This window comes from Peromyscus leucopus, chromosome X, assembly GCF_004664715.2.
Source record: "Peromyscus leucopus breed LL Stock chromosome X, UCI_PerLeu_2.1, whole genome shotgun sequence".
In the NCBI taxonomy this organism is placed as follows: Eukaryota; Metazoa; Chordata; class Mammalia; order Rodentia; family Cricetidae; genus Peromyscus; species Peromyscus leucopus.
In genome coordinates this window covers 14,921,238-14,937,524 of record NC_051083.1, presented here as the reverse complement: position 1 = coordinate 14,937,524, position 16,287 = coordinate 14,921,238, and the positions used below count along the sequence as shown (strand labels likewise).

General features: G+C 42.0%; 1 protein-coding gene across 2 annotated transcripts in view; it reads right to left on the bottom strand.

Moving 5' to 3' along the window:
* The window catches only part of Srpx (sushi repeat containing protein X-linked), an 80,627-nt gene that overhangs the window by 23,330 nt on the left and 41,010 nt on the right, over positions 1 to 16,287 (bottom strand). The window contains exon 2 of one of the 2 annotated variants that reach the window (XM_028881417.2): positions 4,089 to 4,148. The exons of the other annotated variant lie outside the window; for it this stretch is intronic. Coding sequence (XP_028737250.1) covers positions 4,089 to 4,148 — 60 coding nt within the window. The remainder of the gene's footprint in view (positions 1 to 4,088; positions 4,149 to 16,287) is intronic. 2 annotated transcript variants of the gene reach the window in all.

Below are 16,287 nucleotides of genomic sequence, written 5' to 3'. Positions count from 1 at the left end.
ATATCCCAATATCTTGAGACTAATTAATGCCATAGTGAATTTCTATCCTAGCCATCTATGCATAACACAGTTAACTGTGGCTTCCACCCAGCTATATGCATATTCTCTATAAAGAAAACCACAGTGTTCTTGCTTACTAATTTGAACTAAGCTACACCAGTGTTCATAACAGAGTGTCATTTTGGCTTACACTCATGGAACAATTACTGCCCTTTTCATACATCCCCAGTTATGCCCCATTAGGTAACACAGTGACACCCTCCTCAGATGGAAATCTGCAGGGTGCTTTGATATTGGTCTCATAGTTGCTGCATTGACTAGTTTCTGTGAACTTGACACAAACTGGAGTCATGTGGAGAGACAGAACTTCAACTGAGGAATTGTCTCCATCAGATTGGGCTATGGCAGTGGTTCTCAACTTTCCTAATGCTGTGATCCTTTAACACAGTTCCTCATGTTGTGGTGACCCCCACCATAAAATTATTTTTTGTCACTACTTCATAACTGCAATTTTGGTACTGTTATGAATAGTAATGTAAATATCTGATATGTGAACACCCAAAGGGGTCACAACCCACAGGTTGAGAACAGCTGGCCTATGGGAATGTCTTGCTTAAAGATTGATGAGGAATGGCCCAGATCACAGAGATGGGTGGTGTCAACTCTGGGCAGCTGGTCCTGGATACTGTGTATAAGAAAGCAAGCTAAGCATGCTATGGAGAACAAGCCAGTTAGCAGCATGCCCATCTAGGTCTCTGCTTCAGTTCCTGCCTCCAGGATCCTGCCTTGAGTTCCTGCCTTGGCTTCCCCTGATGATGGACTGTAACCTGTAAGCCAAAAAAGAAATCAAAAGGCCTTTCCTCTCCAAGTTTCTTTGGTCAGTGTTTTATCACAGCAACAGAGAAGAAAACTAGGACAGCTGGCCAGAGCATACTTAGGATATCACTCATAAAGCTGAACTTCTGTCTTTGGAAGGTACTCTCTGAGAGCCATGCAAAAGAAGGGCAAGACTACCATTTTAGTCGGGGAGTTCCTTCACTATCTGGGGACCAGCAATAAGCTCCATCTAGTCTCAGGGTGGGAGTTAATGCTCTGAACAAGCACTACTGTCCTGCAGTTGCCTGGCTCTTCATCCCCCACAGGCACCTGTGTGGTCAGTAAATGGAGTAAGTTCGCCATCATGTGGCCAGGAAGGAACACAGGCCTTATTTCGCTTTGCCCAGAAATTCTCTCCTAAGGACATGCTTCTGCCTGCTAGTCAGTCTTGATAAAGTTCAGGCTTTGCCAATAGGACACTTTTTTACTCTGATGCTCTCAGGTTCCCTTTGACTAATACTTTTTTTTACAAAAAAATCATATAATGGTTTTCAGAAAGTTGCAAGTGGATCCGAAATTCAAGATTCAGGTAACAGTCCCTAGATGGTCTACATAGATTGATGGGAGCTTACCCTAGAGTTCATTCACTTCCACCATGTGGATATAGATGTACAGAGCTCACCTCAGGCCTACAGGCCTTCCTGGAACTCTTCCCTTCTGAAAGACTTTATACATGCAGTCTTCCTGTACTATGTATATTTATGTTCTATATAAGTTCTGTGTGTGCTTTCATATATAACAAACTTACATATTTGAATGTAGCACGCAATTAGTAGATTTTTCTCCCTCATTTTGATTCTTCAAATTCTTCTATCAGTATTGACCACATATTCAAAAGAGGTGATGTTGTTACCAGGTGGAGAAAAAGAATCTTGTATTCATTTATTTGTAAAAGGCATTTTATTTTTTATTACTTTCCAAGGCAAATCTTTGGAATGTGTTTTGACAGTTTGACAGTTCTTTAGTAACAGCAATGGTAATGTGAGTGAATGATTTGAATTTAAAGTGCATATAAGCACCATGAGTTAAGTCAAAGTGAACTAACAAAATGTTTAACATAGAGGCTTTGAGGAAGGAAGATCATGTACTGTTGAAATAAAGACAAGGTTTACCAAGTAGACATCCAAACTGATTAATCAGGAAAGCCTTTGCATCCTCCTGAGCCAATGTGATAAGCACTCTAATTAAATGGAGTCTGTGGAGTAGGCAGCATGGTGCGGCAGGCTAATGAGGAACTACTGGTGCATTATGGATGTGAGCCAAAACATCTGTTCAGAGTCCAGTGCTGCATCTGTCAGCTGAGTGAGTGACACAGAACTCACGTCCTACTCTCTCTAACCCTCAGGTCCCTCTTCCATAAACGGGATAATACTGACACTTCTCTATGTACCTTCTCCTTCCCTTAATTAGTGGGAATTTATTATGGTATCCCAAGTAAAACCATCAAGTCTGAATTTCATCCCCAGCACTCAAATAAGTAAATAAATAAAAACAAATCAATAAATAAGATGTTACATCCTGGGAACCCAATGTATGCTATTTAATCTTCTTCTCTCCTTTTAAATTAGATTTAATTCAAATTAGTTATTGAGTATATACTCTGTGCCAGACACTGAGGAGCTTAGTATTCCAGAGATAATCTCACAGTTAATCATGGCTGACCTCTAACTTTTAACATTAATGACACTTAAAAGCTGAGGTGTGACTCTTGAATAGAGCTGTTGTCTAGCATGAATAAAGGTCCAGGTTCAAGTCTCATCATAACAGTGATACCAAGAAGAAAAATAACTTAACTCTCTCTTGTGAAAACCGAAGGCACATAACACATTTAGGTATGTCTGTACATACATATGAAATGTGTAGTGTGATGATTCCTGCCAGCAAGCTATTTAACTGACAGCAGAAATAATGTATCATGAAAAGATTTATTCTTAGACATTCATGGAAGGTTCTGGATAGATATATTTTTAGGTATATGATCTACTGTAAGATGAGGGTAGACACTGAGCACAATGTCCTAAGGACACAGGGAAATCCTACTATGTGGGTAAAGAGTCTCTACATAGCATGTATCTTAGGAATGTTTTTCAACTAGAAACTCAGAAAGAGCTTCTAACAAAACCTTTCAGGAAGTTTTATGAATCAGAGTATGTCCAAACATCTGACTAGAAATTTTGTGCTTGGTTGGATTACTTAATGCCCAAGACAATGAGGATAGACATTATTTGACAAGTGAGCTTTTGCAGTCAGAAATCAAAGCAAATGTAGAAACACACCTGGACGTAGGCACCAGTCATTGTCTAGAAAGACTGCCCACTTCTCTGGAAAACTGAAGGACAGTCTTTAGGCAAAGGCTGACCAGAACTACTTCAATTCCCTGATAGCTCAGAAAGGTCATAACAGTCTAGGGTAGTACTTTCTTGTCAGAGTATGAATGCATTCTTGGGCCAAATGTCAAAATGGAACTTTGCCAGCCTATTTTCTTCAGAGTTTTCCTTTGCAATAAGAAGAAGCCGTTTCAGGTGGAAAGCATTTAAATTTACCTTCATTTCTGCCCTGAGCTCCCTGACTTCAAGGGAGCAGCAGTAGGAGTGTCTGTGGGTATACTTACCTAAGCCAGTATAGAAGGTTCTTGATTAGGCTTTATAGACCTGCTGGGAGTGCATACTGGTGGAAACATGTAGAGCTGGATTTCTTATCATTAAGTTAAAATTCATGTGAGCAACAACACACTTTACTTATCATTTTAGGAGCCATGCTGGGCTCAGACAGAGCATGAGATGAGCTCATGAAAATCAAGTTTCTCATTCTCCATTCAGTCAGTACATTAGCAGCACTGGGTGCAGAGTTCACCTTGGGAGGTTTGCTCTGAACAGTTCTAGCTGTAATGTATGAATCAGGCTTGATTTTCACTTTCATCAGCTATAGCTTGCTTTTGCAGAAGTGCAGACAGTAAAGAAATTTAGGAGAATAAAATGACCATGGGGTGCTGAAAGGCAGCACTTCTGGGATTTCTTTTTCTTCCCTTTGTTTTCCTTTGGGAAGGATGAGTGCCTATGCACATTTACTTTTAAATATTTATCTTCCTGGGCAGAGAATTAGAACTTCAATGTGTTGTCTGGTCACTTTATTACAGTCTGCTCTGCACAGCCTTAAAGAAAAATTCTCCTGGCCTCAGCAGGTCCTCGTCAGCACATAAGCAAAGCATTCACCTTTATACAGAGAGTGTGAATACCAGACTCCTTCGTCTTCTAGCGGTGAGTCTCCAGATCCTACAATAAAAAAAAGAACAGAAACTGCAGCAAGAAGAGCCACACAGTATGGACGCATTATTTGAAAGCATTGCTTGGGCATAATCCATGCAAGGGGTGCTATTAGAATGCAGAGCCAAGAGCAGAAGCATCTGTGGCCATTCATGAAGGGACAGGAACCTCTCAGAGTGAACCTGGCTGGGTTGTGATGGCTAAAGCCAATCAAAATGAGCCTCAGACTGTTTTTGGAATCACACGGGGCCATCTGAAATTCTGGAATCGGGAAAGAGAGTCAACTTCACTCTGAGATGATGCCAATGTATATGAAGCTCATGCCAGAGCAGACACCGTAAAATGTGTGTGACTCAGACTAAATCCACAGTTCCTCCAGCAAAGACAACCCAGTAGAATCTAGTGTTTGTAGTACCTAAAATAGGTTCATCTGCTGAAATGAATGGGGGCAGAGGCCAAGAAGGGAAATCAAATGTCTTATCTCAATGACAAAAGAAATAGACAGCTTCCTTGGCACATCTGTAGGAAATGAAGGCTGAAACTGAGGACCCTTGGTATTTATTCAGAGTTTCTTGCCTACCTTAGGATAAAGTAAAATTTCTTAGGGCATCTTATGTGGGGGTCCTACCCCCACCTTTCCCAGGGTACTCTTGAGAAGAGAGGGATGAGAAACTTGTAGATAGAATGATAGGCCTAGCCAATGAGAAGAAAGACAGAAACACAGGACAGCTTCCGGAGGACCTGGGTCAATACCCAAACAGCCCAGAACTTTATTCAAAGGGGCTTTTTATAACAATGCCACAGGATGAGGCAAAAGACCTCCCCCTTGCTAGATACAGCCAAGTGTAGACCCTTCCAAACACCTGGTACCCAGCCCCGTGGTTCAATCATCCTTTAATGCAGCCCTGAAGTAGTAAGCAAATGTCAGATTTCAACACAGCAATACTATAGTTATGTACTTCAGTCTGATCACCAATCCTTAACTTAGCACCATTTTAGCCACACATCTACTTCCCAGGCACCTTCCACTGAACTAGAAAAGGAACATCTCTCCTAGAGGTTACACAAACGTCTGTGCAAGGGCAGCTCATAATTAATGGCCCCTGTTTTACTGGTGTTCTTGATGAGAGAAGGAGAATATGGAAATAAAAAAATGAGGAGAGGAGGCCAGCTGAAGTGTGACCATTTGGAGAGGCTTTCCCAGGCAGAGAAGGCCATCCCTTTGTTCTGCTCAGCTGCGGATTTCCTCACCTGATCCCTTGGCTAGGGTACCCAGGCTGTGCAAAGTTACAGACTTTTCTTTGTTCCATATCAAATAGCGAGTGTGTGCGCATGAAACCTAGGAATGCAACCGAGAAACACAAAGCCTGGCTTTAGACCCCTTGATCCAGTCATTCCATTGCTGCAAGTATCCCCCAAGGAAATGACACAATTCCATGTGAACCTTGAATCACTCACATTAAAGGAACAACACCATGAGCAGTGAACACACACACACACACACACACACACACACACACACACAATCCTCCTGGCACCCTAATTTTATGGTACAGAGGTTTTGGAAAGAATTGGCACCCCCCTATTCCATAAACTTTTTGTCCACACTAGCTTCCTTGGTTTTTCTTTTTCTGAACAGTCTCTGGACACAGCTTCTCATCAGTCTGCCATGTAGACATAAGTGTTTCTTGGGGCTCCGGATTACATCCTTTTCTCCACACTTTTCCTCAGACCAATCCTATTCATGTAGTTCACTTTAACTGTCCCCATATGCTTATGAAAAATCCATTATTTCCAGCCTTAAAACTTTCAAAGGCTAGAACTTGAATGGTTCTTGTGGCTCAAAAACATGAGAAAATAGCCCCCAAACCACACATTCCAAGGTCCTTTAATTCCACATACCTGAGTTTCTGGGCCAGGTTTGAAGAACTCAGTCATTTGCACAAATTCTAGGAATATATGGGTCGTCTAGCATGTAACTGACAATTGCCTTGGACAAACATAGAAGTGTATGTCTCATGATTAAATATGGCCTGCTGTTGTAGACTATTATTTTAAGGTGTGTTACTTTTATGTTGCATTTGTTTAACTCTGAGAAGCTGTGTTACTGTGCCTGTCTAAAACACCTCATGGTCTAATAAAGAACTGGACAGCCAATAGCAAGGCAGGGAAAGGACAGGCAGGGCTGGCAGGCAGAGAGAATATATAGAAGGAGAAATCCAGGAGGAAGAAAAAGAAGAGCCAGAGAAGGAGGAGGATATCAGGGGCCGGCCACCCAACTACACAGCAAGTCACGGAGTAAGAGTAAAATTTACAGAAGTGAGAGAACAGGAAAAGCACGGAGGCAAAATATAGACAGAACAATTTAAGAAAAGCTGGCAAGAAACAAGCCAAGCTAAGGCTGAGCATTTATAAGTAAGAAAAGCCTCTGTGTATTTATTTGGGAGCTGGGTCGCAGGCTCCCTGCCTGCCTGGTTGATCTTTTATACAATAAAACATGTCAACAATCAAGCCAATATTCTTAGTTCTTACTATTCTATGGGTCCTGAGAGAGGAAGCCTCAGCTCCCCCAGGAACTCTATATTTCCCATGCACTGTAACAACACTGCCCACAGAACTTAATACTAATTGTCTGGTGCAATGTTTACATTTCTTGGTGCCTAGGTCGAATCTCTTAGCTGGACTGGACTTGCAAATCCTTTGTGGAAGGCACTTTCATCATGTATATCATAATAATACAACCAGATGTTCAAGGCTTAGAGACTCGGAAGCCACTAAGAGGTATTTCACAGTGGCCTGTTTTCAACCACAAATCCTTTGTGGAATAAGTTATCATATTGTAAATATGTATGATTAGATGAGCCACACCAAACCTTGTTTAGGGACTCCCAGTTACAGGATCTTCTGCTTCACTGCTTCTCGGTATTTTGGAGGTAGGAAGTTTACAAAGCACAGTTCCTAGACTCCCCTACTTCCAGACTGTGGGCAACTCTGCATTTTAGAGATTTGGAAGATGAAAGGGAAGGGATTACTCTTTATGTATTTGTTATTTGAGAATTTCATACATACATGTAATGTGTTTTGATAAGATCCATCCATTTCCTCCAATCCATTCCATCCTATATTTTCACTACCATTTTTCTCTTCCAACTTCATGTGATCTCTCCCTCCTTCTTTCCGCTTTTCCTTCCCTCCATTCTCCATTGACTCCATTTAGTGATGCATGTATGTGAATGGGTGAAGCTACTGGAGGATGGGTAGCCTCTCAGGGGCTGCATCCCTGAAGAAAACTAACTCTCCCTCTCACAGAAGTTGTGGAATGGAATATTTGTTTAACTATGTAAAGATGTGTTACATTTGTTTGTGTTGCAGAATAATTGTTTATGTATATAATATATAATATAATAATTATGTAAAGATGTGTTGCTTTTGTTTCTGCTGCATTTGTTTAATCATATAAAGATGTGCTGCTGTTTCACCTTGCCTGCCTAAGGCACCTGATTGGTCTAATAAAAGGCTGAATGGCAGAGGAGGGACAGGTGGTGTTGGTGTGCAGAGAGAAAAGGGGAACCAGTCAGCCAGATATAAAGGAAGCAGGAAAGCACGGTGGACAGTACATAGATGAGGTAAATGAGCCTCAGGGCAGCACATAGATTAATAGAAATGGGTTAAGTTTTAAAATCTAGCTAGAAGCCGGGCGGTGGTGGCGCACGCCTTTAATCCCAGCACTTGGGAGGCAGAGGCAGGCGGATCTCTGTGAGTTCGAGGCCAGCCTGGACTACCAAGTGAGTTCCAGGAAAGGCGCAAAGCTACACAAGAGAAACCCTGTCTTGAAAAACCAAAAAAAAAAAAAAAAAAAAAAAAAAAAAAAAAAAATCTAGCTAGAAATAAGCCTAAGCTAAGGTCGAGCTTTTATAATTAATAATGAGTCTTCATGCCATGCTTTGGGTGCTGGCAGCCCAAGAAAGCCTGCTACAAGAAGTCATGAATTACAATAGCACTTCAGCTGGAGATGAGTCCTCCCTCACCAATGCTAGAATTTGGGCTGGCTTGGTCTTGTGCACGAAGCCACAACTGCAGTGAGTTCAGGAGTGTAACAGCTTTGTCATGCCTCACAAATACTTTTTCACTGCAGACACCAACTACCTCCGGCTCTTACAGTCTTTCTGCCCCATCTTCTGAGATGATCCCTGAGCCTTGCAGGGGTGTGATACATATATTCCATCTAGGACTGAGCACTCCACCATATCTTATTCTCTGCGTGTGGACCAGTAGTGAGTCTTTGTATTCATCACCACTTACTGCAGAAAGAAACTTCTCTGGTGAAGGTTGAAAGATGCACTATGGATATGAAGATAAGAATCTAATAATAGTATTAGATTGTCCCCCAAAGACCTATGACCTAGCCAGTCATAGGTTTTGGTTCAGTTAATGGTAACTATATGAGCTGTTAATCAGGGTTTAAATACAATCAGAAAGTAGCTGGTTATTCTCATAACATTTGTGCTACTATTTACACCAGTGGGCGTGTCTTCCCAGACTAGTGGGCGTGTCTCGCCAGACTAGTCATTATTATGGTTCACTGTGTTCATAGCTGGGTAAAAGTGTTGATTAACTTTCTCCCCAAGTGGTGTGCATTGTATTCTCCAGCAATATGAATGTTAAAATACCCACATCAATACCAGTTGATTTCTCCATGCCTTGTCACTCAAATACGTAGTATATTCAACAATAGGGTCATGTCGTCAATTCTAGACAATAACTAAGAGCAATGACAATAGCTTGTAATGTTTGGAGGTCTACAGGTGCACACTCACTAATAAATCCAAAAGAGGTAACTCCTTCCTGGAACTGGGCTTTTTATTTCTAGCCCATTGTATTGTGAAGCATCATCACCCTGTATGCTGGGTAGTTTTATATCAACTTGACACAAGCTAGAGTCTTCTGAGAGGAGGAGACCTCAACTGAGAAAATGCCTCCATAGGATCTGGCTGTAGGCAAACCTGTAGGACATTTTCTTAATTAGTGATCAATGGGAGTGCCCAGTCCATGGTGAGTGGTGCCATCCCTGGGGTGGTGGTCCTGGGTTCTATATGAAAGCAGGTTGAGCAAGCCATGGTGAGCAAACCAGTAAGCAGCACTTTTCTATGGCCTCTGCAATCATCTCCTGCCTCCAGGTTCCTGCTCTGTTTGAATTCTTGCCTTGATTGCTTTTAAGGGTCCAAGTGTTATATGAAACTGTGAGTAAAATAAACCCTTTTCTTTCTAAGTCACTTTTGGTCATGGTGTTTTATCACAGCAAGAGTAACCCTAACTAAGACACCCTGTTATGTATGGAGTAGCTCTGTTTAAACTCTTTTTATATAGCTTCATATTATGGAAAGCTTTTACAGTAATGATTTTCATATGACTTTCCAAAAGGTCTTCAGCTTAGTTATCCTCTCCTTGTATTCCTTCCTCTACCCTGTCCGTCTATTCCCCATCCCATTTAGCCTTTTCTGTTCCATTATTCCCCATTCCCCTTGTGTACCACGTGTGTTCTATCCATTCCTCTTGAGACCCCCCTCCCCCCACACACACACTCTGGTCCCTTACTATATTCCTGACTTCTAGAGATACTCTAATTTCAACATGCATATCTAAAAATGGGTTATCTCACCCAGAATAATTATTTCCAGTTCTAATCATTTACCTGAAAATGTCATTATTTCATTTTTCTTTGTAACTGAATACCATGGGTAAATGTACCACATTTTCATTTTTTACTCATTAAATGGTGGGTATCTAGGCTCTTTTATTTTCCTGGCTATTGTGAAGAGAGCAGCAATGAATATACTTGGTCATATGTCTCTGTATTAAGATATAAAGTCCTCTGAGAGTATGGTGGTGGTACAGAGGGATCACATGGTTGATATATTTCAAGCTTTTGGAGGAAACTCCCCACTGATTTCTGTAGTGGTTGTATCACTTTGCACTTCCATCAACAGTGAATCAATGTTCTCCTTTCCCTACAGTCTTTACTGCTGTGGTTTCTATCTTAGCCATTTTGACTGGGGAAAAATGAAATATCAATGTATTTTCAGTTTGTATCACCCTGAAAGCTAAGGATGTTGCACATTTTAAAAATAGTTTTTGGCCATCTGTAGTTCTTTTAGGAACTCTTTTAGTTCTTGGGCCAATTTTTTATTGGGTCATTTGTTTTCTTGATATTTAGTTTTGAGTTCTTTATATAACCTAGACACTAACCCTCTATCAGATGGAAAGTTTTTTTTTCTCCCATTCTGTAGTCTGCTTCTTTGCTCAAATGGTGCCCTTTGCTGTACAGAAGCTTTTAATTTCCATGAAATCCCATTAGTCAACGGTTGGTCTTAAAGAAGGCATTAGTATTTCCCTAAGTTGTACATGCAGGAAATATGCTCTGGTGGATGTGTTGACAGCAGTGAGATGCCATGGCCACTGGCCTCTCATCAACATTGTGGGATGGACAGAATGTGACACTGGCAGTGATGGCAGTCAAACAACAGTTTCCTCACCTTAGAGTGACAGAATCAACTTGACCTTCGACCACTGATACAGACTTCCTGACTTCCCTTGTTAGAATCCATCTAATTTACTTTCCCTTTGCCCAAAATACCTAGTGAGGAGTTTGTTTCCTACATTAAACCTTGGCAAATATTTAAGCAAACCAGCATAGCAATGAGTGGTGTGTGTGTGTGTGTGTGTGTGTGTGTGTGTGTGTGTGTGTTTTCTGCTGCTACAGTAAGGTTCTGAAATGTCCCCGAAGGCCTGTGTGTCCAAAAGCTTGGTCCTTGGGGTGGCAATATTGGTATAGTGGGCCCTTGAAGAAGATTATAGGACTATGGGACTCCAGCCCTGCCTCCCCCCCATTCTTGGATATTATGAAATATGAGCAGCCTTCTCTGGCCCAGGTGCTTGTCAATAATGCTCTGCCTTGCCACAGGTCACCAAACAATAAAGACAGCTGACCGTGTACTGGAACTTTGAGCCAAGAGAATCCTTTCCTACTTTAAGTTGATCTTTTCTCAAGTATTTTATCACAGTGAGAGAGAATTGAGCAGCTTTCTTTTAGTAACTGTAACCACCTACAAATCTTTTGACAATGTGAGAGGGGACTTCTATGTGGGTTGGCTAAATGAGGATTTTATTTTGTTTTATTTTTTAATTCTTCTCTCTTACGTTACATCCTGGCTGCAGTTTCTCTTTCTTCCACTCCTCCCAGTTCCCTTTCCAACTCCAGCTCCCCCGATCCACTCCTGTTCCCTTAAAAAAATAAAAATAAAAAATAAAAACAAGCAGGCCTCCCAGTGATATCAGCCAAACTCAGCATAACAAGATGCAATAACACTAGGCATATACCTTCATATCAAGGCTGAACAAGGCAACCTGGTAGGAGGAAGTAGGTCCCACAAGCAGGCAAAAGAATCAGAAACACCCCCACTCTCATTGTTAGGAGTCCAACAAAATCAGCAAACTAAAGAACCATACTATACATATATGCTCAGAGGATCTAGCACAGACCCATGATGCAGCTCCAAACTCTGTGAGCCCCTATGAGCTGTGCTTAGTTGATTCTGTAGACTGTGTTCTCCTGGTATCCTTTACCCCTCTGGCTCCTACAATCCTTCCTCCCCCTCTTCTGTGGGATTCCCCAAGCCCCGCCTAATGTTAGGCTGTGGGTCTCTGCATATGCTCCCATCAGTTGCTGGATGAAGTCTCTCTGATGACCCTTGGGCTAGGCAACAATCTATAAGTATAGCAGAATATCACTAAGAATCATTTCATTGACTTTTTTTCCCAGTCATGTTTCGTTCTATCCTAGGTCTGTGGGCTATAAGCCTCTGTCTGGGTCCTGGCCCTCCAGGCAGTGTCAGGCCTAGGGTCCCTCTTGTGGTGTGGGCCTCAACTTGGACGAGTAATTGACTGGCCACTTCTACAAGTTCTGTGTCTCCATTACCCCAGAACACCATGGAGGCAGGACTAGATTGTAGGTTGAAGGTTTTGTGGCTGGGTTGATATTTGAGTCCTACTGCTGGGAATATTGCCTGGTTATAGAAGATGGCCAGTCCAGGTTCCCTATCCCCCATTAGTAGGAGTCTTCGCTAGGGTCACTCTCACAGATTCCATGGAGTTTCCACTGCACCCACCAGGTTTTTACATCACCCACCCCCAATTCCAGTAGTCTCTCCCCGTACTCTCTCTCTCCATCCTCTACCCGCTACCTGATTCCTTCTGTTCCCATCCCTCCCTGCCCCCGCCTGTGGGCGCCATGGGCCCTGACCCCCGACTGTGAGTGGCTGCAGCCTCGCTTGCTGACCAGGTGTCCTCCCTATTCAGATTCCCTGCCGGTGTCCTTCTCACCTTAGGATCATCGGAGAGCTTACCGGAGGTTCTTTGTTCCTACATCCTGCTTGTGGTGTAAACAACTTAGGTGCATCCTGTATTTGGTGTAAACAACTTAGATGCAAGAATGCAGAACATTGGGTCTAGATTGTAGACCATTGGTAGCGAACTTCTGCCCTCAGGGGATCCTCCATTTGTGCTGTAAGCCTGTATTTAAGGTTTCTTCCCCCTTTCAATAAACGGCATTTGGCATTCAGCCATGGCAAATGACTCGTTGTCTCTTGTCTCTATTTTTTAATCCGCAGCCCTTCGCTCGGACATGGTGAACGGGTATTGGTAACGCGGGCGTTACTGCTACAGATGGAGGTTCCTACCGAGATCCGAGTAAGAAGGACCAGCTGACGGACACTCTTGGAAGGCCGGCCGGCCGGCATTTTACAGGTGAGAGTGGATTGGAATGGGTACAGCTAGCTCACAGTCAGTTAATTGGACTGTTGAAGCAGGAAGGTACCAAAGTTAAGTAAGGGCAAGACAGCTAAAGATTTTAAATAAAAAAGGAAATCTTCCCAATAGAGAAGAGGGAAGGAAAGGAAATTTCCCGTTAAAAATGGGGGAAAAATTTTAATCAAGGAAAAAGGATTTTCCCGGTAAAAAGGGGAAAAATTTTTGAAACTAGGCCTAAAGATTTGGGCCCTGTAGAGAAGGATGAAGGAAAGAGAGAAGCCTCTTCCCAGTAGTAATGGAGGAAGAAAAGACTTTTTCCAGTTGTAGAGTTTTCAGGATAGCTGAAACTCTGAGCTCTTTCTTCCCGCCAGTGCAGAGCGGCAGCATCTGAATTACAAAGAATCAACAGGTAGGCCTCATTGCTGCTGGCTGAACAGCAAGTGAGCCCAGAGCTTAAAGTTTTGCTGTCTGTTTGCTTAATTTGGGTTCAAATGTTTTTTATTTTTTCCCTCAGAGTGGGAATAATTCAATATTTAGGATCCCTTCGTGGGAAATGTTTTTCTGTTTTCCCTTATGGTGGGAATAACTCATTGTTAGGTAGTCCCTTCATGGGAGTAGGAAGTTTAAACGTGAGTTTGTGTATGCGGGGCGCGTCCAGCGGCTGTGGCAGACAAAGGCGTGCACGAGATAGCCCAAAGCAGCGGGTGGACAGGTACACGCCGGTGGGAGACAGAGCCGTGATGGAGTGCGGCCCAGGCAGGTGCTGGCAATAGAGCCCGAGCAGTGGGCAGAGCAAAGCTAAGCTGCAGCCTCAGCTCTCGCCAAGTGAGCAGAGGCCAGGAAGGGACTAGCACTAAAAGTTTAAACCGGGCCTAACTTCTGGTGAAAAATGGTTTCGGTCAGGACATTGAATGCTAAATCAATGCTGTTTGAGTAAAGGTTGTTCTGTTCTTTTGATTGTCTTGATAAATGTTTGGATAAATGTTTGATCCTCATGGTAGATAAACTAAAGGAACAGGATTCATAATTTTGAACTATATATTAGGTATGGTCTTGCCTGTTGATCATTACTGAAAATTTGGCTCTGCAATTTAAGTTGCTTTCTAGAAATTCTTGGTTTAATTCTATAAAAATATAACACCTGAAATGGTTTGGGTTATTAGCTTATTAAATAATGTTGCTAAGATAAACCCATAAATAATAATCTCTTACTGATAAAAAGGTTACAAAATTATTTTTCCAGTAAATAAAATACAGGTAAATTGTTTGGTCCACATTGCTAATAATTGGCTATTTGTGCTAATGTGTTATTTGGGATCAATAAAAAAGAATCCTCTTTTTAAGATTTTATAAAAATACTGAAGAGTATTACCTAAAGTTTACCTTTTCAAATCCTATAGAGATTGTACTTAATGCTTTTATAATTGGCATATGTAAAAAGGACCATAGAAACAAAAGCTGGTGATAGAATTGCTCAATTATTATTGCTTTCATATTTTAAATTCAAAATGGCACCGATATATAGAACTGGAGGCTTTGGAAGTACAGGGAAAAAGGTGTTTTGACAAACAGTTATCAATGATAACAGCCTAAATTAAAAATAAAATTATATGGGATTGAGATTAAAAGATTATTGGATTCTGGTGCTGGGTATATCTATAATTTCACAAGAATCCTGAGATCCCAATTGGCCCCTTAAAAATTCTACCTCTAACCTACAAGGTATTGGCATAGCTCAGACGCCATTGCAGAGCAGGCTGCTTTTAAATTGAAAGGATGAGGAAGGTCATGCAGGAACTTTTCAGCCATTTGTGCTACCTGACATTCCAGTGAACTTGTGGGGACGGGATGTGTTGGATGGCATGGGAGCAGTGCTTACTACACAGCCTGTACAACAGATGCTGAAGAGTCAGGGCTACTGCCCGGACAAAGGCTTAGGGAAAATGTTGCAAGGAGACCCGCTCCCTGCGGCAGACAAAAACTGTGTCACTAGGGGTCCTGGCGATACTAGAGGATTAGGGTCTTTTCCATAGGGGTCACTGCACAGCAGCCTTCAATAATACAACCGATAAAAATCACTTGGAAGAGTGATGACCCTGTATGGGTGGAGCAGTGGCCCCTTACTAAGGAAAAATTGGAGGCTGCATATGCATTGGTTAAGGAGCAGTTAGATGCTGGACATATCATTCCCTCCACTTCACCTTGGAACTCACCTATATTTGTTATTAAAAAGAAATCAGGAAAATGGAGGCTGTTACAGGATCTTAGAGCTGTAAATAAAACCATGCTTCTCATGGGAGCAACACAGCCTGGCTTGCCTGCCCCTGTGGCAATTCCTAAGCATTGGCACTTAATTGTGGTTGACTTGAGGGATTGTTTCTTCACCATACCTTTGCATGCCGAGGACAGTCCTTGCTTTGCTTTCAGTGTTCCTTCAGAAAATCTTAAGGAACCTTATCAGAGATATCAGTGGGTGGTATTGCCTCAAGGAATGGCCAATAGCCCTACTATATGTCAAATTTATGTGTCTTTGGCCCTAGCTCCAGTTCGAAAAGCTTTTCCAGGTATTTATATAATTCACTATATGGATGATATATTAATGGCTACTAAAGATAAAAAACTTGTTTTTGATGTCTTTTCTTATTTACAAGAGGTTCTTAGCTTGGCTAATTTACAGATAGCCCCAGAAAAGGTACAGGTATCTTTTCCCTATCATTATTTAGGTCATGAATTGTTACGCACGGGCATACGCCCACAAAAGATTACTCTGCGTATGGATCAGCTACGCACACTTAATGATTTCCAAACCTTTCTGGGAGATATTTAATGGCTTCAGCCCACTTTAAAAATTCCAACAGGTCAGCTTCGCCCCTTGTATGATGTCTTAAAGGGCGACCCTAACCCTTCATCTCCCCGTAAATTAACAGCTGAAGGACGTATAGCCCTACAACGTGTGCAAGAGGCCCTGGAACAGGCTCACGTGCAGTATATAGATCTTAATTCTCCCTTATTGTATTTGATATTTTGTTTTACTCATTCACCTACTGGAGTGTTTTGGTAAACAGGTCCTATTTTATGGGTACATTCCCCAGCTTCTCCAACAAAAATCATCACTCCTTATCCACAGGCTGTCGCTCAGATTATATTTAAGGGAATCAAGATCAGCGTTCAAACTTTTGGTAAGGAGCCAGATATTGTGGTGACCCCATACACCCAGTCTCAAGTAGCATGGTTGCAAGCTAATGATAATGATTAGGCCATATTGACATGCTCCATGCAGGGTCAGTTTGATACTCACTACCCCTCCAATGATGTGTGTCAATTTTTTAAATTGCATCCTGTT